A 17469-nucleotide genomic window follows, 5' to 3' on the forward strand; every position below is an offset into this window, starting at 1 on the left:
AAAAACCTGAGCCTCTGAATTCTCAGAGAGGCAGATGTGGGAAATATCTCCCATCTCCTCACTTGACTGGCCCTGTTATTATCATATACTTTCTCTACTGTAACTCCTGCTTTTCTCAGTGTACTAGCTTTTGTGGGCAGTGGGCAACAAGAACCTATTGGGTCATTACAATTTCTCCACCTAAGTTACTATTTGTCCTTTCCATGTACTACTCATTAGAAGCAAGTCACTAAGTCCAGTGTCACTCCAGTACTCACTCAAGGGGAAAGAAAGTAAGCTCCACTTCCTGTAGGGGGTACATTATTCATAATCATTTATTTAGAATTCTGTAATGGAGATTTATCCATTCCCCCTATCAGTTATTCATTGTTTCACTTACATCAGTATGGACTCTTGGATATTTATTTTATTCTTTGAATTATAATCCAATTCTACTGCTTTGTATAATATTATTCCAATACTGACCATTAGAGACTCATTTAGATTGGCTTCTGTGTCCTGTTGACATGCCCCCTCTCCCTCTCCGTCACCTTTTTTGAGCAATTCTTCACTTTCTGCACTACAAGATGCTCCATGTTAATCCTGTGTTTTCCCTACCCCAGCCCCAGAATTAGCCATTGTTACAAGAGTGCTAGCAACTTTTATTGGAAAAAGGTTTTTCAGAAACCAAGATATGGGATCTGGGTGTGCTCATTGCTATCGACACTGCTTCTGCCCTTCTGAAGGGCAGAGCTAGGAAATATGTATGTATACTAACTCAGGTATACTTTCATATCTATTTATTTACTTCTGAATCAATCTATTTGTATATATTTTAAAATAAACATGAATTAAAACTTATCTCAAACTCTAACCCAACATCACAGAGTTCATTTTAGCCTTCATCCTCCTGGCTTCTTTGTAAATTATTTTTCTGACAATGAGAAATCTACTGTCTTCATCTACAGTTTATTTACTTATTGGTTCAACTCTAACACAAGTGTAAAATATTTTCAGAATTGCTAATCCCGTATGAAACACATTTATCTACTAGAGCAGGGGTTATCAAACTACTGGCACTGACTATTTAGTATGATATAAGAGCTAAGGATTGTATTTACATTTGTAAATGACTATAAAAATAGAGTATTTTATGAAAATTCATGTGAAAATTACATGGAGTTCACATTTTAGTGCACAATGATAGTTTTTTGGTACACGGAAATGCTCATTTGCTTACATACTGCATACGATTGCTTTCTTGCTACAACCATACAGCTGAGTAGTTGTCACAGGGATCCTACGACCCAAAAAGTAAAAAGTATTTAACATCTTACTACGTTAAAGTTTGCTGACCCCTGACCTAGAATATAGTGACTATGTTGTGCTTTTTGTCTTAGTCTTACCATATATGCATTTAAAACATCATATTCCAAAGTTATTTAGGTCAATTAATTTAAGCATATCTTACATTTTAATATTGTTATATTCATTAGTTATGATAATCATTACATCCTTGGATGACACAACATCATGCTTTTTTCTTTTAATTTTCATATAGTTAACTCTGATGTATATATCTATGAGTTTTGACAAATGCTTAAAGTTATGTATTGATCACTCCCATACCAATCGGAACAGTTCCTTAAACCTGAAGATTGCCCTGTCAGGCTGGTCTCTCTTGTAGCCAACATCTTCTGTGTCCCTCCTTACAAATTTTGTTACTTCAATAATGTCATATAAATAAAATCATACATGTAGCTTTGGGGATCTGGCTTCTTTCACTCAACAAGCCGTATTTAAGATTCATCACGTTCTGTGAATTAATAGATCATTCTTTTTTATTGTTGAGTAGTATTCCATTGAAGATAGACATACCATAGGTTTGTTCACCATCACCAATAAAGGGCATCTTTGTTGCCTCCAGTTTTTGGCAACCATAAAGTTTCTATAAATATTTGTGTACAGATTTTCGGGTGAATATAAATTTTCAATGCATTTGGATAAAGACCTAGGAGTAGGATTGCCGGGTCATATGATAAGTATATGTTTCATTTTATTTAAAACTGTCTTATATAGTGACTATACCATTGGTATTCCCACCAGCATTAAATGGAAATTCCTGTTGCTCCACATCCTTGTCAGCATAATTTTGTTGTTGTTTTTATTTAATGATTCTAATAGGTGTATAGTAGTATCTCATTACGGTTTTAATTTGCATTTCCATTATGACTTCAGCATGTTTTAATGTGTTCTTTTGGTGAAATGCCTGTTCAGATCTTTTGCCCATTATTTAATTTGGTTATTTATTTTCTTTTTGTTAAGTTTGGATTGTTGTTTTGTGCTTTTCTTTTTTTTTTCTCTTTTTTTCCTAACTCTGGATACAAGTCCTAACTCATATATGTGATTTTAAAGTATTTTCATCCAACTTGTGGCCTTTTTTTTCTCTTAATAGTGACTTTCACAGAGCAAATTAAATCTAATTTGTCAATTTTTTTAACTTTATGGATGTTGTGCTTGCTATCTATATAAAAACTCATTGCCAAACTTAAATTACACAGACTTTCTATTACGTTTTCCTCTAGAAGTTTTACAGTTTTACATTCAAGGTCTATGATTTATTTTGAATTACATGCCAAAGGGCTTTTTAAAAAAAATCCAGAACCATTTGTTCAAAAGATAACAAAAACTAAGTCAACATTTAATTGGCTTAACACCTTTGTCAAAATCAGTTGACAGTATTTACATGGGTCTATTTCTGGAATCTCTGTTCTATTCCTTCGATATATGTGTCCATAATTTACTCAATATAACACAATCTTCATTACTGTGCTTTACTGTAAAAATCTTAAAATTAGGCAGTGAGTCCTCCAGCTTCATTCGTTTTGAGACCATTTTGATTTTTTAAGTTTCTCTGCCTTTCATACAAGTTGTTGAATAAGCTTGTCAATATCTACTAAAAACATGTGCCGGAATTTTGATTAAGATTGCATAAAATCTAGATATCAAATTGAGATTCAAATATTGAATCCTCCCATCCATGAACATGTTATGTCAACTCTACTTATTTCTGTCTTCCTTGATTTCTTTCAATAGTGTTTTCCAGTTCTCAGCATACAGATCCTACACATATTGTTAGAATTTTAGCTAAGTACTTAAATTACTGCTGCTATTATAAATGGCATAGATCTTCTAACTTAAAATTTCAATTGCTCATTGCTGGTATATAGAAAAAAACTGACGTTCCTTCTTTCTGTGACCATGCTCAATTCACTATTTCTATGAGCTATTCTGTAGATCCTTTAGAGTTTATTTATTTACTATAAATAATCATATCTTCTGCAAATACAGTTATGTTTCTTCCTTTCTAATCTTTATGACTTTTATTTTACTTGCCTTATTACATTGCCTAAGATTTTCAGTATGACGCTAAAGAAAACAATGTTTTCTTTCTGAACTTTGAGAAAAAGCAATCATTCACCAGTGAGTATAATGTTAGCTACAGGTTTCCAAATATAGGTTTCCAACTTCCTTCTCAAAGGAAGTTCACTTCTACCCCCATTTTACTAAGAGTTTTTATTATGAAAGGTGTTTAATTTTATTGAATGCTTTTTCTGTGTCTGCTGAAACTACATATAAGAAATATGCTTTTTCTTAATCAGTTAATAGGATAAATTTATACTGCATTTCTGCAATAAGTCCATTTAATTGTGATGCATTTTCATTTTTATATACAGATGGATTTAATTTGCTACTATGTTTTTGGGAATTTTTGTATATATATTCATGAGGGCCATTGTCTGCATTTTTCTTTTCTTGCAATGTTGTTCTCTGGTTATAGCATTACAGTAAATACTGACTTCATAAAATGACCTGGGGAGTTTTCCTTCTTCTATTTTCAGGGATGTGCAAGACTGGTATTGTGTTCTCCTCAAATTTTGTTTGGAACCAGAGAAACCATCTAGGCCTCTCTCCTTGAAAAAGTTCTTAACTACGAATTCAATTTATTTAATAGATATATAACCACTAATATTTCATTTTCAGTTAATTATTGTATTAGTCCATTTTCATGTTGCCGATAAAGACATACCCAAGAATGGGCAATTTACAAAAGAAAGAGGTATAATTGGACTTATGGTTCCACATGGCTGGGGAAGTCTCACAATCATGGTTAAAGGCAATAGGGAGCAAGTCACATCTTACATGGATGGCAGCAGGCAAAGAGAGAGCTTGTGCAGAGGAACTCCTCTTTTAAAAACCATCAGACCTCATAAGACTTATCCACTATCACGAGAACAGCTCCAGGAAAGACTTGCCTGCATGATTCAATTACCTCCCACAGGGTCCCTCCCACAACACATGGGAATTCAAGATGAGATTTGGGTGGGCACACAGCCAAACCATATCAGTTATAGTAATTTGCATCTCTCCAGGATTTGCCCCATTTCATCGATCAAAGTTTCAACATCAAAACCTCATGAAAAGCTTTCATCAAAACTTCAAAATCAAAATTTCATCAAAATTTTAACATCAATGCAAATATGGCAGAATACAGAATTAGCAAAGAACAGTTTAAAAGTAAATATCCAAACTGGAGAGAAAAAATAATGAAAAATACGAATATGGGCATAAGATACATATGAGACACATTTTAAAGATTTTTATGTAAGTGTAATTTGAAGTTCTAGAAAAATAGCAAAGAGATATTGGGATGGAAGCAATGTTTAAAGAAAGAATGGGTAAGAGTTTTCCAAAACAGATGAAAGACATGAGTTCTGCATACTGAACGGATATTAATTCAGTAAAACCACAGTTAGATAGATCATAGGAAAACTACTAAACACAATGCAAATAGCACATCTTACATGCAGCAGAAGGGGGAAAGCCATATTATTGCAAACAAATAATAGCTGACTTTTCAACAGATACAGAAGCAGCCAGAAGACAATGGATTAGCTTCTTTTAAATGCCAAAAAAAAAAAAAAAAAAAAAAAAAATGACTATTAACCTAGAATTCTACATCCAGAAAAACTATTGTGCATAAATAGAACCAAGATGTTTTCAAGAAAAATCAGAATTCTTATCCAGGAGTCTGACATAAAAAGAAGTATTAAAGAGAGTTCTTCATGTTAGAAGGAAAACAATTCTAGAACCCAAATGGAAACAGTGAATTGCAAGAAAGAATGAATAATAATATGTGATTAAAATAAATGTTACCAGATGAACAAAAATCATTTGTGTTTTATACATGTAGAATTAAAATGTGTGACAACAGATAAGCAAAAAAGAAAGCAGATTAAAAACAGTTAAATGTTCTCATGTTCCCATATTATTAGAAAAGTCATAAAAAATAATTTGTCATGTATGTATGTTGAAATAAGGCAAACAATAACAAAATAGTTTAAAAAGAACCATGAGTTAATACAAAGGAAAATAAATTGTTTAAAATTTTGATTAATCCAAACAAAAGACAAAACAACCTACATAAAAATACTCGATTTTCATTCTTGAAAAAAAAAATTCACATGATACTTACAAGATACATCCTTCACATATAATGACATAAACCAAAGACTTGAAAATTATATACCATGCATATACTAGACAAAAAAGCTGCTATAGCTATACTAATATCAGATAAAATATACTGTGAAACAAGGAATATTACTAGAGATAAAGAGGGACGTTTCATAATTAAAGTTCCATAATCCATCCAATGACATAGCTTCAAAATATATAAAACAAAATTAAGAGAACCAGAAAGTAAAACAGACTAATCTATAATAACGAGACTTGAACCTTTCTTGAAATGTGACTCCTAGCTACCACTACGTGGAAAAAAATAATTCTAAAAAATAAATTTAAATGTTAAAGAAAAAAGGCCTTTAGAAGACATACGAGAAAGTCTTAAAGTAGACAAAAACTATAAAGATGCTAATCAAAAAGGAAAAATGATAAACTGTATTCATTAGAATTAACAACTACTTTTAATCAAAAGATACTATTAAGAGTGAAAAGATAAGGCACAGAGTGGGAAAAGAAAATTGCAAAACATATATCTAAGAACTCATATGAAGCATCTACATGGAAATCTTACCTAAAAATGAAAGACAGACAATACAGTAGAAAAATGAACAAATGACGTGAACACAAAAGAAGATATCCAAATGGCCAATAAGAATATTCACTCGTCACGGGACACAGAAAATTAAAACCATTATATGATAAATTACTTTTCACTTATCAAAATGCCAAATGAAAACACATAGAAGCCCAGACACACAAACAAACACACACAATCAATCAAAGGAGTAGGGAGGATATGAAACAAGTAGAACTCTCCCACATTGGTAGAACTCTCCCATAGTGGGAGTGTAACTGTTAAAACCATGTGCAACATTCTTTGATAGTGTCTACTAAAGCTGAGTGTACACATTCCCTCTGATTAATTCCACTGGTAGATACATACCCAAATAAAATGTATGCAATGTCACCCAAGGACATGTGCATACTGCTTACAGCAGTTCTGTAACAGCTCACACCCCAAACAAACTAAATGCCCAACAATGGAAGAATGAATAAATGGTAGCATTTTCATACAATAAAATGTATTGTATGATTACATTTTATTTATGGCAACAAGAATGAACTACTGCTACACTGCCACGTAAAACAAGATGTCTAAATTTCAAAAATGCTTGAACTGAAAAACCAAAGAGAAACAAAAATAAAAAAGTAGACACTGTAGGATGTCATTTATATAAAGTTCAAAACATGCAATATTATATCTTGCTACTAGAAGATAAGTAACTTTGTTAGAAGTTTGATAATGTTTACACTTGGAATGGCAGTAGCTGGCAGGAACAAGAAGGGCTTCTGCAGAACTGCTTTATTTCTTGATCTGGTAGGTAGTTTACATAAGACTGTTAATTTTATAATTTATCAAGCTGTTACTTACTATTTGTACATTTTCTATGTGTTCCTTTTCATACTTTGAAAAGAAGTTTAATTTTAAAAACAGCATGTATATAGAAACTTAAAACTGTAAAAACTGATCCCAAGGTCATATAAACCCCTTCTATCCCCCAAGACTAATCTTAGTGTCCAACACACATTGATGATAAATGATTGCTTTTTAAACTAATGAATGAAACAAGAGATCAAACACACAAAAAAGTACTGTCATTATTTCCCAGCTGTCATTTATATGAATGCTTATCTGCTTTTTCTCAGAAAATATCCTCATATAGATTTTTTTCTAATATTAAACCTGACAAACCTGACCTGTTCTTTTCCTCTTTTATTCAATTACCATACAAATTAACTGAGAAGTTTCTTCAAAATACATACCTCTCACTACCCCTCATGCTACCATTTAGAATTAAATATATCTGCAACAGATGAAATTGCTTTATACTGAACCATGAAACAGGAGTTCTCATATTTTGAAGGCTGTGAAATAATTATCATCAAGTCACTATGTACTGAAACTTTATATAAGATAATTATCACTAACACTGTTCATAGTTCAGATGGTCTATTTCAAACATTTTGCATAATGACCTAGGTCAAGCAGGAATTTAGATATGTTGCCTTGGGCAAAATCACTGATTTCCATCAAATGGAGCTTTCTTTCTTTTTTTCTTTCGGGTGACTAAATTTTATAAGCTTTAGGCATCTTTGGTGGTTTTCTTGACCTATTATAAATAGCCTTCGAAAGAAAATTTTAGAAACTAACATATAAATGTCTTTGATGAGCCTGATGTGATTTCAAGACATTTTTTACCCGGTCATGGATCTCATCGCAGTTTGAAGGTGAACACCAGTCAGAATGAAACCTGTAGGCATAAAATAAGTTTTATTTTTATTACTAAAATCAGGTACTGATTCTACGTTATACTATCAAGTTTTCACCATATGTTCACCAAATAGTCTGAATAAAGGTTGGCATACATTTGGGAGAACATACCTACATATCTGACCATTTTAATGATTTCCACATGTAATTATCTGGAGCTTTAATTAAAGATACAGATTTTCATATTAAAACAGTAATTCTATGTACAATGCCTTTACATATCCTTCCTATTCTCTAGTAATTATACCCTCAAGCTATGTGAAAAAATTCCTTTCTGCTGAGAAAAAAATACCTAATTTTATGAAATGAAACAAAATGTATATAATAGATAAAAATATTTACAATTTAATCATGCTCATTTTTTCAGAATGCAGAGCAACACAGAAGTTAAATGGTTTCTTTTCAACACAGATGATATCATCTCTCTAGTCTCAGCTATGAATAAATGCATCTAAAAAACTGAAAAATACGACTTTATTATTAGATTCTGGGGGTTGAAATTAAAGATGTGAAAGAAGAAACAAAGCATCCCTTTCTCTTTCCTATGCCCTTCTCAAATTCACAACTGACACTAGTATAGATAAATGACTTTTTTCATATAATAATGAAATAGGTAAAATGTTGCTATGTTGCTTAAATCTTTGCCTTTTTTTCTTCCCAGTTTGTCCTTTTTTTTTTTTTTTTTTGAGATGGAGTCTTGCTCTGTCACCCATGCTGGAGTGCAATGGCGCGATCTCGGCTCACTGCAACCTCCGCCTCCCAGGTTCAAGCAATTCTCCTGCCTCAGCCTCCTGGGTATCTGGGATTGCCCGCCACTACACCTGGCTAATTTTTGTATTTTCAGTAGAGACAGGTTTCACCATGTTGGTCAGGCTGGTTTCAAACTCCTGATCTCGTGATCCGCCCGCTTTGGCCTCCCAAAGTGCTGGGATTATAGGCATGAATCCAGTTTGTTCTTAAAAGCTACAATATCATATGTTTATACAAAGTATAAACCACTAAACAGGATAAATGTTTTATATAATCTACTTTAAAAATGCAATAAATAATGAATAATCAATTATCTAAATTTTAATCTCCTGTATATGCAAAAGCAAGTTCTATTGCACCTATGAAAAATAAATTAGCAGACTTTATTATTTGCAATATATATAGCACATCTCGGAAATCTGAGATCCAACTATTCAGCTGTGAGGATCCACTGGATCTCTTCAATGATACTATTAGAGGATCCACTAGTCTGTGCTGTGGGATAAGGAATGTTTGCTTGCCAATCTAATTTCATTTATAAAAGTCAAAACTTTAAGCATGATTCAAAAGAGTATCAGCTCCTTTTTCAGTAGATTTGCTAGTATTTCTTGGTCTAATTTTAGTAATAACTCAAAACTTCACACAAATTTTAAATGATAATATTAATATTTACACATCGAGAAGGAAATAACTTCTGAAATATAACACTTATAACCAAAATTGAAACCATTTTATGTTGTGCTAACTTCACTGGAGGAATTTCTTAAATGGGCACAAAGCAAAATCCACCTTCACTATAAATAAATAAATTGATTTGATTAAAGCCATTGGGAAAGTTTCTAAAAATCTGTTTATATACACGATTAAGGAGTCAGCATTTTACTGCAATCTTAGAGAAAACTTATTTAATTTCAATAAATATTTACAAAGATAAACTCCTATAACTGTATGTTCTGTCATACAGCGCCCACGCAAAACTTCCAATTTTGCCTGGAACATACAATCTACATTTATATCGGTTTAAATTGTTTATTGATTTCAATAGATTGTATAAACACCCTACAAGTATACTGCTTAGTGACCTAGAAAAAGCCATTTCAGAGAATGTCTTATATTTAAAGATGCAGTACTGAGTGTTGAAAAGAATAAAATGTTTTTGTTCCTAGTAGTATGCCTTAGACATTTTATCTTCCTTTAGAGACTAATCTAGATATTTAGAAAATACACTCAAATCAAAGGTGTTCTGCTTTAGTGAAAGTAAAAAAAAGCTTATCTGTCATGCCTGTCCCAGAGAGTATACCAATAAAATGTTAATTTGTATAGGGAAATTCAAAACTAAATTGCCATTGTATTCTTTTATTTTAAAATTACCTAACCTTCCTCAAGTTATAGTTAAAATAGATAATGTTTAACATTAGAATCACTCATTTTCTTCTAGCAAAGAACTTACTACATCTATCATCCTGAGTGAAAATAATGTGTAAATGCCATCGCTATCTACTCTAAGCCCTTCCCCATACTGAAATATGAATAAAGGGGCAGCTAACTTTAACTGTCATCAATGAAGAATTTTTGAATATAGCCTCAATGACAAATTTATCAATCCAGAAAAGACTGAGGTCAAAAGCTGGAACAAAATTGTATACAAAGATAAAGTAACACAGAACTAAAATTAATACTGTACTAGAGTGGTAGGTTTACAATTGGAGAGTTCTACAAAATATGTGAAAAGGTAGAAAAATAAAAGTATTTATAAAAGTAAATAAAAACATAAATTTATTTATAAAAGTAAATACTCATTTGTAAAAGTATTTATTTATAAAAGTTTCTTATAAAAGTAAATAAAAACATATCCAAGGAAATACAGATTTAAGAAATTCTGGAAAATTTACAGAGATGACAAAGGACCTAATCAATAAAATCACTAGAGATGATTTCTAAAAGTTGATAAAAAGAAAGGAGCACCAACTGTATGTCTAAACAGCTGGGCAGATGAGGAAATCAAGGAAAGTCCCCTGACACTGAGATGCAAGTTATCAACTTCAGCAGAAAAACCTCTCTTTCAGTTTTTCTCCTGAATTTTTTATGATGTTGTTGTTGTTTGTGTGTGCACCTATGTTAACGATTCCATGATCCTCCCAACCCCACCACAGGCCTGACTCTAATGAACTAGAAGCAACCTTAATCAAAATTACGTATCTCAGGATTGGGGTCTACAACATGCCTCCATATATCCATTATGAATGCTTGCAAAGCTAATAAGTAAACAGACAAACCAGTATGTTTAAAATAGATTTGTTTTAATACAGCATCCAAACTAATACACTGTTGTTCAAATCATCAGTTTTGAGTTAAACTTTCAATGTATTCTCTACAGCTAATTAAATCTTTGTTAATGATGCCTGATGACCCCAATACACTACAGGAATTTGGTGTGCTTACTTTCGCTTTCTGACACCAGCTGTAAAGATACATCGATTTCCACGTTGTTGACAGTGTTTCTCTTACATACAGAAAAAACTTACATAATTTTTTTCACCAGGATTGATTTCTTTTCAACTTATTACAGAAACATGGTTTTCTATATTACTATTTGTGACAGAGGCAAGGAATTTCCAATTTCAATTTTAAAATATATGAAAAGGAACTATTTATTTCACATCTAAATTATAACAGGATCAGACTCTGGCTGCCATAGCATTTTTAAAGGGAGAGTTGGAATCTTTACACGATTAAGATGCTCTTAGGGAGTTGGGAGAAGGTTGTTTGAGAAAACTAGATACCATCTACCAACAATATATAGATAGCCATTATGACTAAATAAAAAATATAATCTGTGTTGTGTTTACACTTAAGGCAAGCCTGTAATATTAAATTCCTCTGAATCTACTAAAAACAATCATATATATTACTTTTCACTTTTAAAAACTATAATCTGTAATTAGGGTTAATGTGACCCATATCTGGTGAATAAACCCACATCTAGAGAACTGTGCTAGGAAGAAATATCTAACATTATCTAATATGTAATATATTTTAAACAAAAACAATTTAAGCCTCTTAAAATCAAATTACACTTTTATAGATATTCATTTCACATGCATAATTGCTGCTTTCCCTTCTAATACTTATTATTCAAAGATCAGTACAGAAATGAAGACCACACATAATTACCTTTCCCTGAGAGAAGCTCTATTTAACACAGGGCTTGGAGAATGCTTTGGCATTGTTGAGGGTGCTGAATGGACTAGTAAGGTCCTCGCTGAATGCTGGGGCTTACTACACGACCTTGGGCTCAAATACTCTTCACACTTTTCTAAAGAGTCATCGAAGTCTCTCCCATGGGGTGTCCTGATAACCTGTTTTAAAAATTATATATATAGATCTACACATACAGATACACACGTATATAACAAAATATAGTAATATAGTATGCACAGTAGTAATATGTGTGTGCACACACACTAATTTTATAAAAGTAATAAAACAAATACATGCAACAGCTATATTTATTTATTTATTTATTTTTTTGAGACGGAGTCTCGCTCTGTCGCCCAGGCTGGAGTGCAGTGGCCGGATCTCAGCTCACTGCAAGCTCCGCCTCCCGGATTTAAGCCATTCTCCTGCCTCAGCCTCCCGAGTAGCTGGGGCTACAGGCGCCCGCCACCTCGCCCAGCTAGTTTTTTGTATTTTTTAGTAGAGACGGGGTTTCACCGTGTTAGCCAGGAGGGTCTCGATCTCCTGACCTCGTGATCCGCCCGTCTGGGCCTCCCAAAGTGCTGGGATTACAGGCTTGAGCCACCGCGCCCGGCCGCACAGCTATATTTAAAGATAAAATTCGGAATATAGTAATTAGTCAGTGTAAGATTAAATATTAAATATATCAAGATTGTTCATTATATATAAAATTTATAAGACATTACTTCAAAAGGCTTTTGAGTAGTGGTGGGGTTTGCATAGGGGTGTGTGTGTCTAAAACAAATAATATATCCACATAAACCAAATGGTAGCCTAGTTTAGCTATCAGGTCAAACAGAACTAGATTCAAATTCAGGTCTAATACTCATTCACTATTTCATTTGTTCTGAGAATGGACACATGAACAAATAAGGAAAGACAAATGAATACATTCCTGCTCCTATGGAACTTACATTCTGGTAAAATATATAGTCTAATAAGAAGAGATAAATGTAAAACACAAAAACACACCATGATAAAGAAGTAGAATAGAGTGTGTTAAAGGATATTAAGTAACATGAGAAGAAGGTGGGTTAAGTGCTGCTGGGTGGGATGGAAAAGGGTATGCAGGAAAGGAACTGTAATTTTAAATGGGATACTCAGTAGGAACCTCACACAGACCTGACGACCTCAGTAAAGACCGTAAGACCTGTCACGAAGATTATCTGTGGAAGGACTATGCCAGAAGAGAGAAAAATAAATGCAAAGATCTTGGGAGTAGTAGGAGGACATGCTTGATATTAGCAAGGGAGCCAGTGGAGCTGCACTGAGTAGTAAGAAATGAGGTCAAAAAGGTAGGTTTTAAGAATTTAGTCTTTTATTCTGAGAGAAAAACATGCCCTGACTTTTTCCTTCTATAAATAGGACACCCCAGGCTATTATATTGAGAATAGTCTACAGAGGGGCCAAGGGTCCTGGCAGGAAATCAGCTAGGAACCTATTATAATAAAATCTGGAAAAGGATGCTGGCTTGGGCCAGAAAGATTGCAATGGAGGTGAGAAGTGATCAGATTCAGAATATATTTAGAAGACACAGCCAACAGGTCGAAACTGGTCTCAATGTCAAAGATGACACGAAGGTTTTCTGTCCTAATCAACTAGAAGGATTGGGTTTGTATAAATTAGATATACTCTTCCAACTGTAAGTATAGAAAATTAAGATATTAGGAGTCTAGTTTTGGACATATTAAGCTTCATATCTATTAATCTATTAATAATTCAATGTATTAGAGCAGAGTTTGGGGAAAAGTCCAGGATAAAAATATAAACTGGTAATTACTAGCATCTAAGTGGTATTTAAAGGTATTGCACTGGGTGATATTGCCAAGGAAGTAAAAGTAAATCAAAAGTAGAAAACATCTGAAGAATTAGCCCTGAGAATACTCCAATATTTAGAGGCATGAAAGAGGAAAAGAAAACATTACTGAAGAGTAGCCAGGGAAGAAAGGAAAGAAACAAGAGAATGTGTTATTTTGGAAGTCAGTAAACAATGAATTTCAAGGAAAGGGGAGTAACTAATGGGTAAATATAACTTGAGAGGTCAAGTTAGAAAAGACAAGATCTTTGGATGTTAGTAACAGTGAGGTCATTAATAACATCAACAAAAATAGCTTTCATGGAGTGACAGGAGTGAAAATCTGAAGTTGAGTTCAAGAGAGAATAAGAGGAGAGGAACTGGATTCATTTAACAAATATCTGAGTCCCAGTCATGTCTTAAGTGTTGGGACTACAATAGTGAACAAAACAAAGTCCCTGCTTTTAAGAGTTTATGTTACAGCAGTGCTAGTTGTTAAATATTTGACCTTTTAGACAGCTATCTAATTCTTCTCAGACTCATTTCCTCACATGAAAAATAAAGCTAATAACAGCTAGCTTATAGATCTTCCATTATTTACTTAAACTATATTGCAGAATGTCTAGATGTATAAATTAGTTGCCCAATAAATGTATGTCATTTGTTATTAAAACCTAAGTCCAGCATAGGCTTTGCTTCAACACTACCATACTTTTCACTATTTTCCAAAATTACAACAAATAATAAGTCAGTGGTCAGCTGAGAGAATCATGCTTTCATTCCAGAACCTAACAGAACATAGTGCAAATGACTCAGTTACAGTCCCCAATAACTGACCAACAAGAAATATGTGATCGAGATTGAAGAAAAAAATAAAATTGCTCCATTTTTAGCTATTCAGAGACAAAACAAAAACACAGTAAATGTTAAAAACAAGATAAAGGAGGTTCATGGTCAACAATGTAAGTGCATATGTTAAGAGACACAGAATAGGTAGCTCACACCTGTAGTCTCAACTATTCAGGAGGCGGAGGCAGGAGGAACACTTGAGCTCGGGAGTTCTACGTTGCAGTGAGCTATGATTGCACCACTGCACTCCAGCCTGGGTGACATAGCAAGACTCTGTCTCAAAGAAAAAGAAAAAAAAAAAAAAAAAAGACAAGACAAGAAAGAAAAAGGAAGTGGGAGAAGGTATCACACTGCTGTTTCTAGAATATATCCAAATATGAGCCACTTGGCCTGGATTATTTTCTTTTTAACAATTTCAATGTCAATTGAGACACGTTAGATGGCAGATCACTTCATTTTTATCTGCTAAATTTTCTCCCCAAACTAGTCAGCAATGCTTTATATAAAGCCTTTTATAGGTTAACTACCACTGAATTTCTATCAGAATATTCACTGAGAATCTCTTGAACATGTTAGCTAATACTCAAACCTAAAGAAATATAAAAATTTAAACTCACAATCCAGATAAGACATTGCATACACAGAAGGATAAATGACAATAAGATATGCTGAAGTGTCAAACACATTCCAATGACAATAACTGCAAAAAGAAATTCAAAGGAATGAAAGACTTCTAATGGTCTTAATGGTAGAGGTCTCATTGAGGAGGCAGAATTGAAAACAAAGCCATAAGTAAAGGAAAGGAGGAGAAAAGCCATTCAGAAAAAGAGAAAGGCACAAGAAAAGATAAGCAAAGATGAAAAATGAACAACAGTTTGGCTATTTCTATATGAATGTAATAAAGAACATTATAGAGGTGGGAGGGACACATTGTACAAGAATCTTAAATGCTGTAACTCAATAGTGTTCAACACTTATTAAGCATCTTCTGCATGTAAAGTACCAAACAAAGCAGGGAACAACAATCACGGGTGTTAAATAAATATAACAGGAGAACTCAAAAAAAGTTACAATACAGAATATAAGACATCAAGGACAAGTAATGAGAAAGGAAATTAGAGCTAAATAGACATGAAGTAATTGTGCAATGTGAACACAGCTTGAATGTATTCCTTCCATGGAATTAGAGTGTATGTTTTGGAAAGTCTTATATCTAAACAAGGGGTTAGGAGGTATAACGAAAGGGCAGGTCTCTTTAATAAGAATCCACTTCAAACTTAAAGCCTTCAGCCTTAGCTTAAAAAATGTTTCCATAGCTCTTGTGAGTTTCCCTTAAATTATTTCCTTTCAAAAGTTAAATGGAATATTATCTCTTTAGTTCATCACAGAAGGGTTATATTTCTTGAGTGTATCTTCAATAATACTGGCTTAGAATCCAAAAACTTGAGTTCAAATCCCTGCTGTTTATGAGACCGTGAGCAAGTCATTTACCCTATTGAGGGTTTAGTTTCCTTACCTATAAACTGAAGACATAATCTTACAGACTTGACACAAAAATTAAATGAAAGAAAAGTGAAAACACTAGTGGAGAGCTTGGCTCATGAAAGATAATTTTCTTCTGTGTATGGCATTTACACTTCAGCATAAAAAAGGCCTCTTTTTAACATTTATGAAAATAGTTTTTTAAATGACTTTCTATGAACCCACAAATGCAACAGTTTCAATATGGCAAATGCTAAAATGTATCAAGATGGAAAAATATTTTTAAACTAATCTGAAACTGGTACAGGTAAAAAAGGAAATTTCATACACTAAATCCATCGTGATTAATGATATGCTCTTCAAATCTATGATATGTAGTGTTTTTATACCACACTTATGAAATAAGATTCCTGAAAAGTTGCTTACACAGTAAGTTGACAAATCATATTAATGGCCATAAAAATGTTATATTTACAAAAACCTCAAGGTCAAATGAGTGTGGGTGAGAATTTACTACTACAAATAATGGGAACTAGAAAATTCAGTTACTCAACAAATATTTGTTGTAAGCCTACATAGTGCCTATATCACACACTATTCTCTAAAGTTTCTCTTCTGTCATAGGGCAGAAGAGTTCAGAAATAAATACAAATCATTCAAATGGAATTAGCTGAGAAGTAGTTGAGAATAAGGACCATAGGACAGAAGTACAGTGCAGGAACGACTTGCAGGATGGCCAGAGGAAAGTATGGTTCTGAAAGGGGAAAAGTAGATATGGGTAACCGAAATCAGTTTCTCAATCTTGCCAAGAACATTCCTTAGTGAATCTTACATCAAGTAAATGATCAATTCCTATCTTATCTGATTTAAACATTTGTATGTGCACTATCTGATTTGGTTTAAGTAAGACTTACTTTTTTTCAGTGAAGCTGAATTTAAAAGCTATTCTAAAATAATACAATAAGAAAATAATTCCCAAATATATCAGTTCTTAAGGGGAACCCCTCCCCTCTTAGACAACTGTTCTATTCACTTACATAGAAATAACTTTTTAAATCCTCACAACAACCTAACGAGGTAGGTATTTTTATTACCTGTACTTTATTGGTAAGAAGATAAAAGCAAAATCAAACAGCTGTTAAGCAGTGGGTGTTCCGGACCAATTATATATGAGGGATCTATGGCAGAAACAAGTTGCAAACTCTCATAGCCCAAGCCTAACAGGATTTCTACAAGGAAAGTTCCACAAAGGATGGGCTCACAATGCAATTCACCAATAATCCAATATACACAGCTAAAGAACAAACTGACAAACTTTCCGAGAAAGAAAGAAAACATTCCCAACTAAAGTTACAACGTGATCACAACAATGCTACCAAACCATTCAAGGACAGTACAAGAAAGGATAATTATAGGCCACCCTCAGCTGTGGCCATATATGGAAAAATCACAACTAAATTATTTTAATTCAGGAATGCTAAAGAATAAGCTAAAAGAACACAACATGACAAGGCACTTT

At 33.1% G+C, this 17469-nt stretch overlaps 1 protein-coding gene across 4 annotated transcripts in view; it reads right to left on the bottom strand.

Moving 5' to 3' along the window:
• Positions 1-17469, bottom strand: part of SPATA6 (spermatogenesis associated 6) — a 218428-nt gene that overhangs the window by 96439 nt on the left and 104520 nt on the right. For 2 of the 4 annotated variants that reach the window (XM_030942935.1, XM_030942933.1), the window contains exons 10-11: positions 11762-11946; positions 7718-7817 (exon numbers count right to left, since the gene is read on the bottom strand). The exons of 1 other annotated variant lie outside the window; for it this stretch is intronic. In XM_030942935.1, the coding sequence (XP_030798795.1) occupies positions 7718-7817; positions 11762-11946 (285 nt within the window). The remainder of the gene's footprint in view (positions 1-7717; positions 7818-11761; positions 11947-17469) is intronic. One more of the 4 variants, XM_030942934.1, reaches the window with a different exon arrangement.

The sequence above is a fragment of the Rhinopithecus roxellana genome, chromosome 12 (assembly GCF_007565055.1).
Source record: "Rhinopithecus roxellana isolate Shanxi Qingling chromosome 12, ASM756505v1, whole genome shotgun sequence".
NCBI classification, from domain to species: Eukaryota; Metazoa; Chordata; class Mammalia; order Primates; family Cercopithecidae; genus Rhinopithecus; species Rhinopithecus roxellana.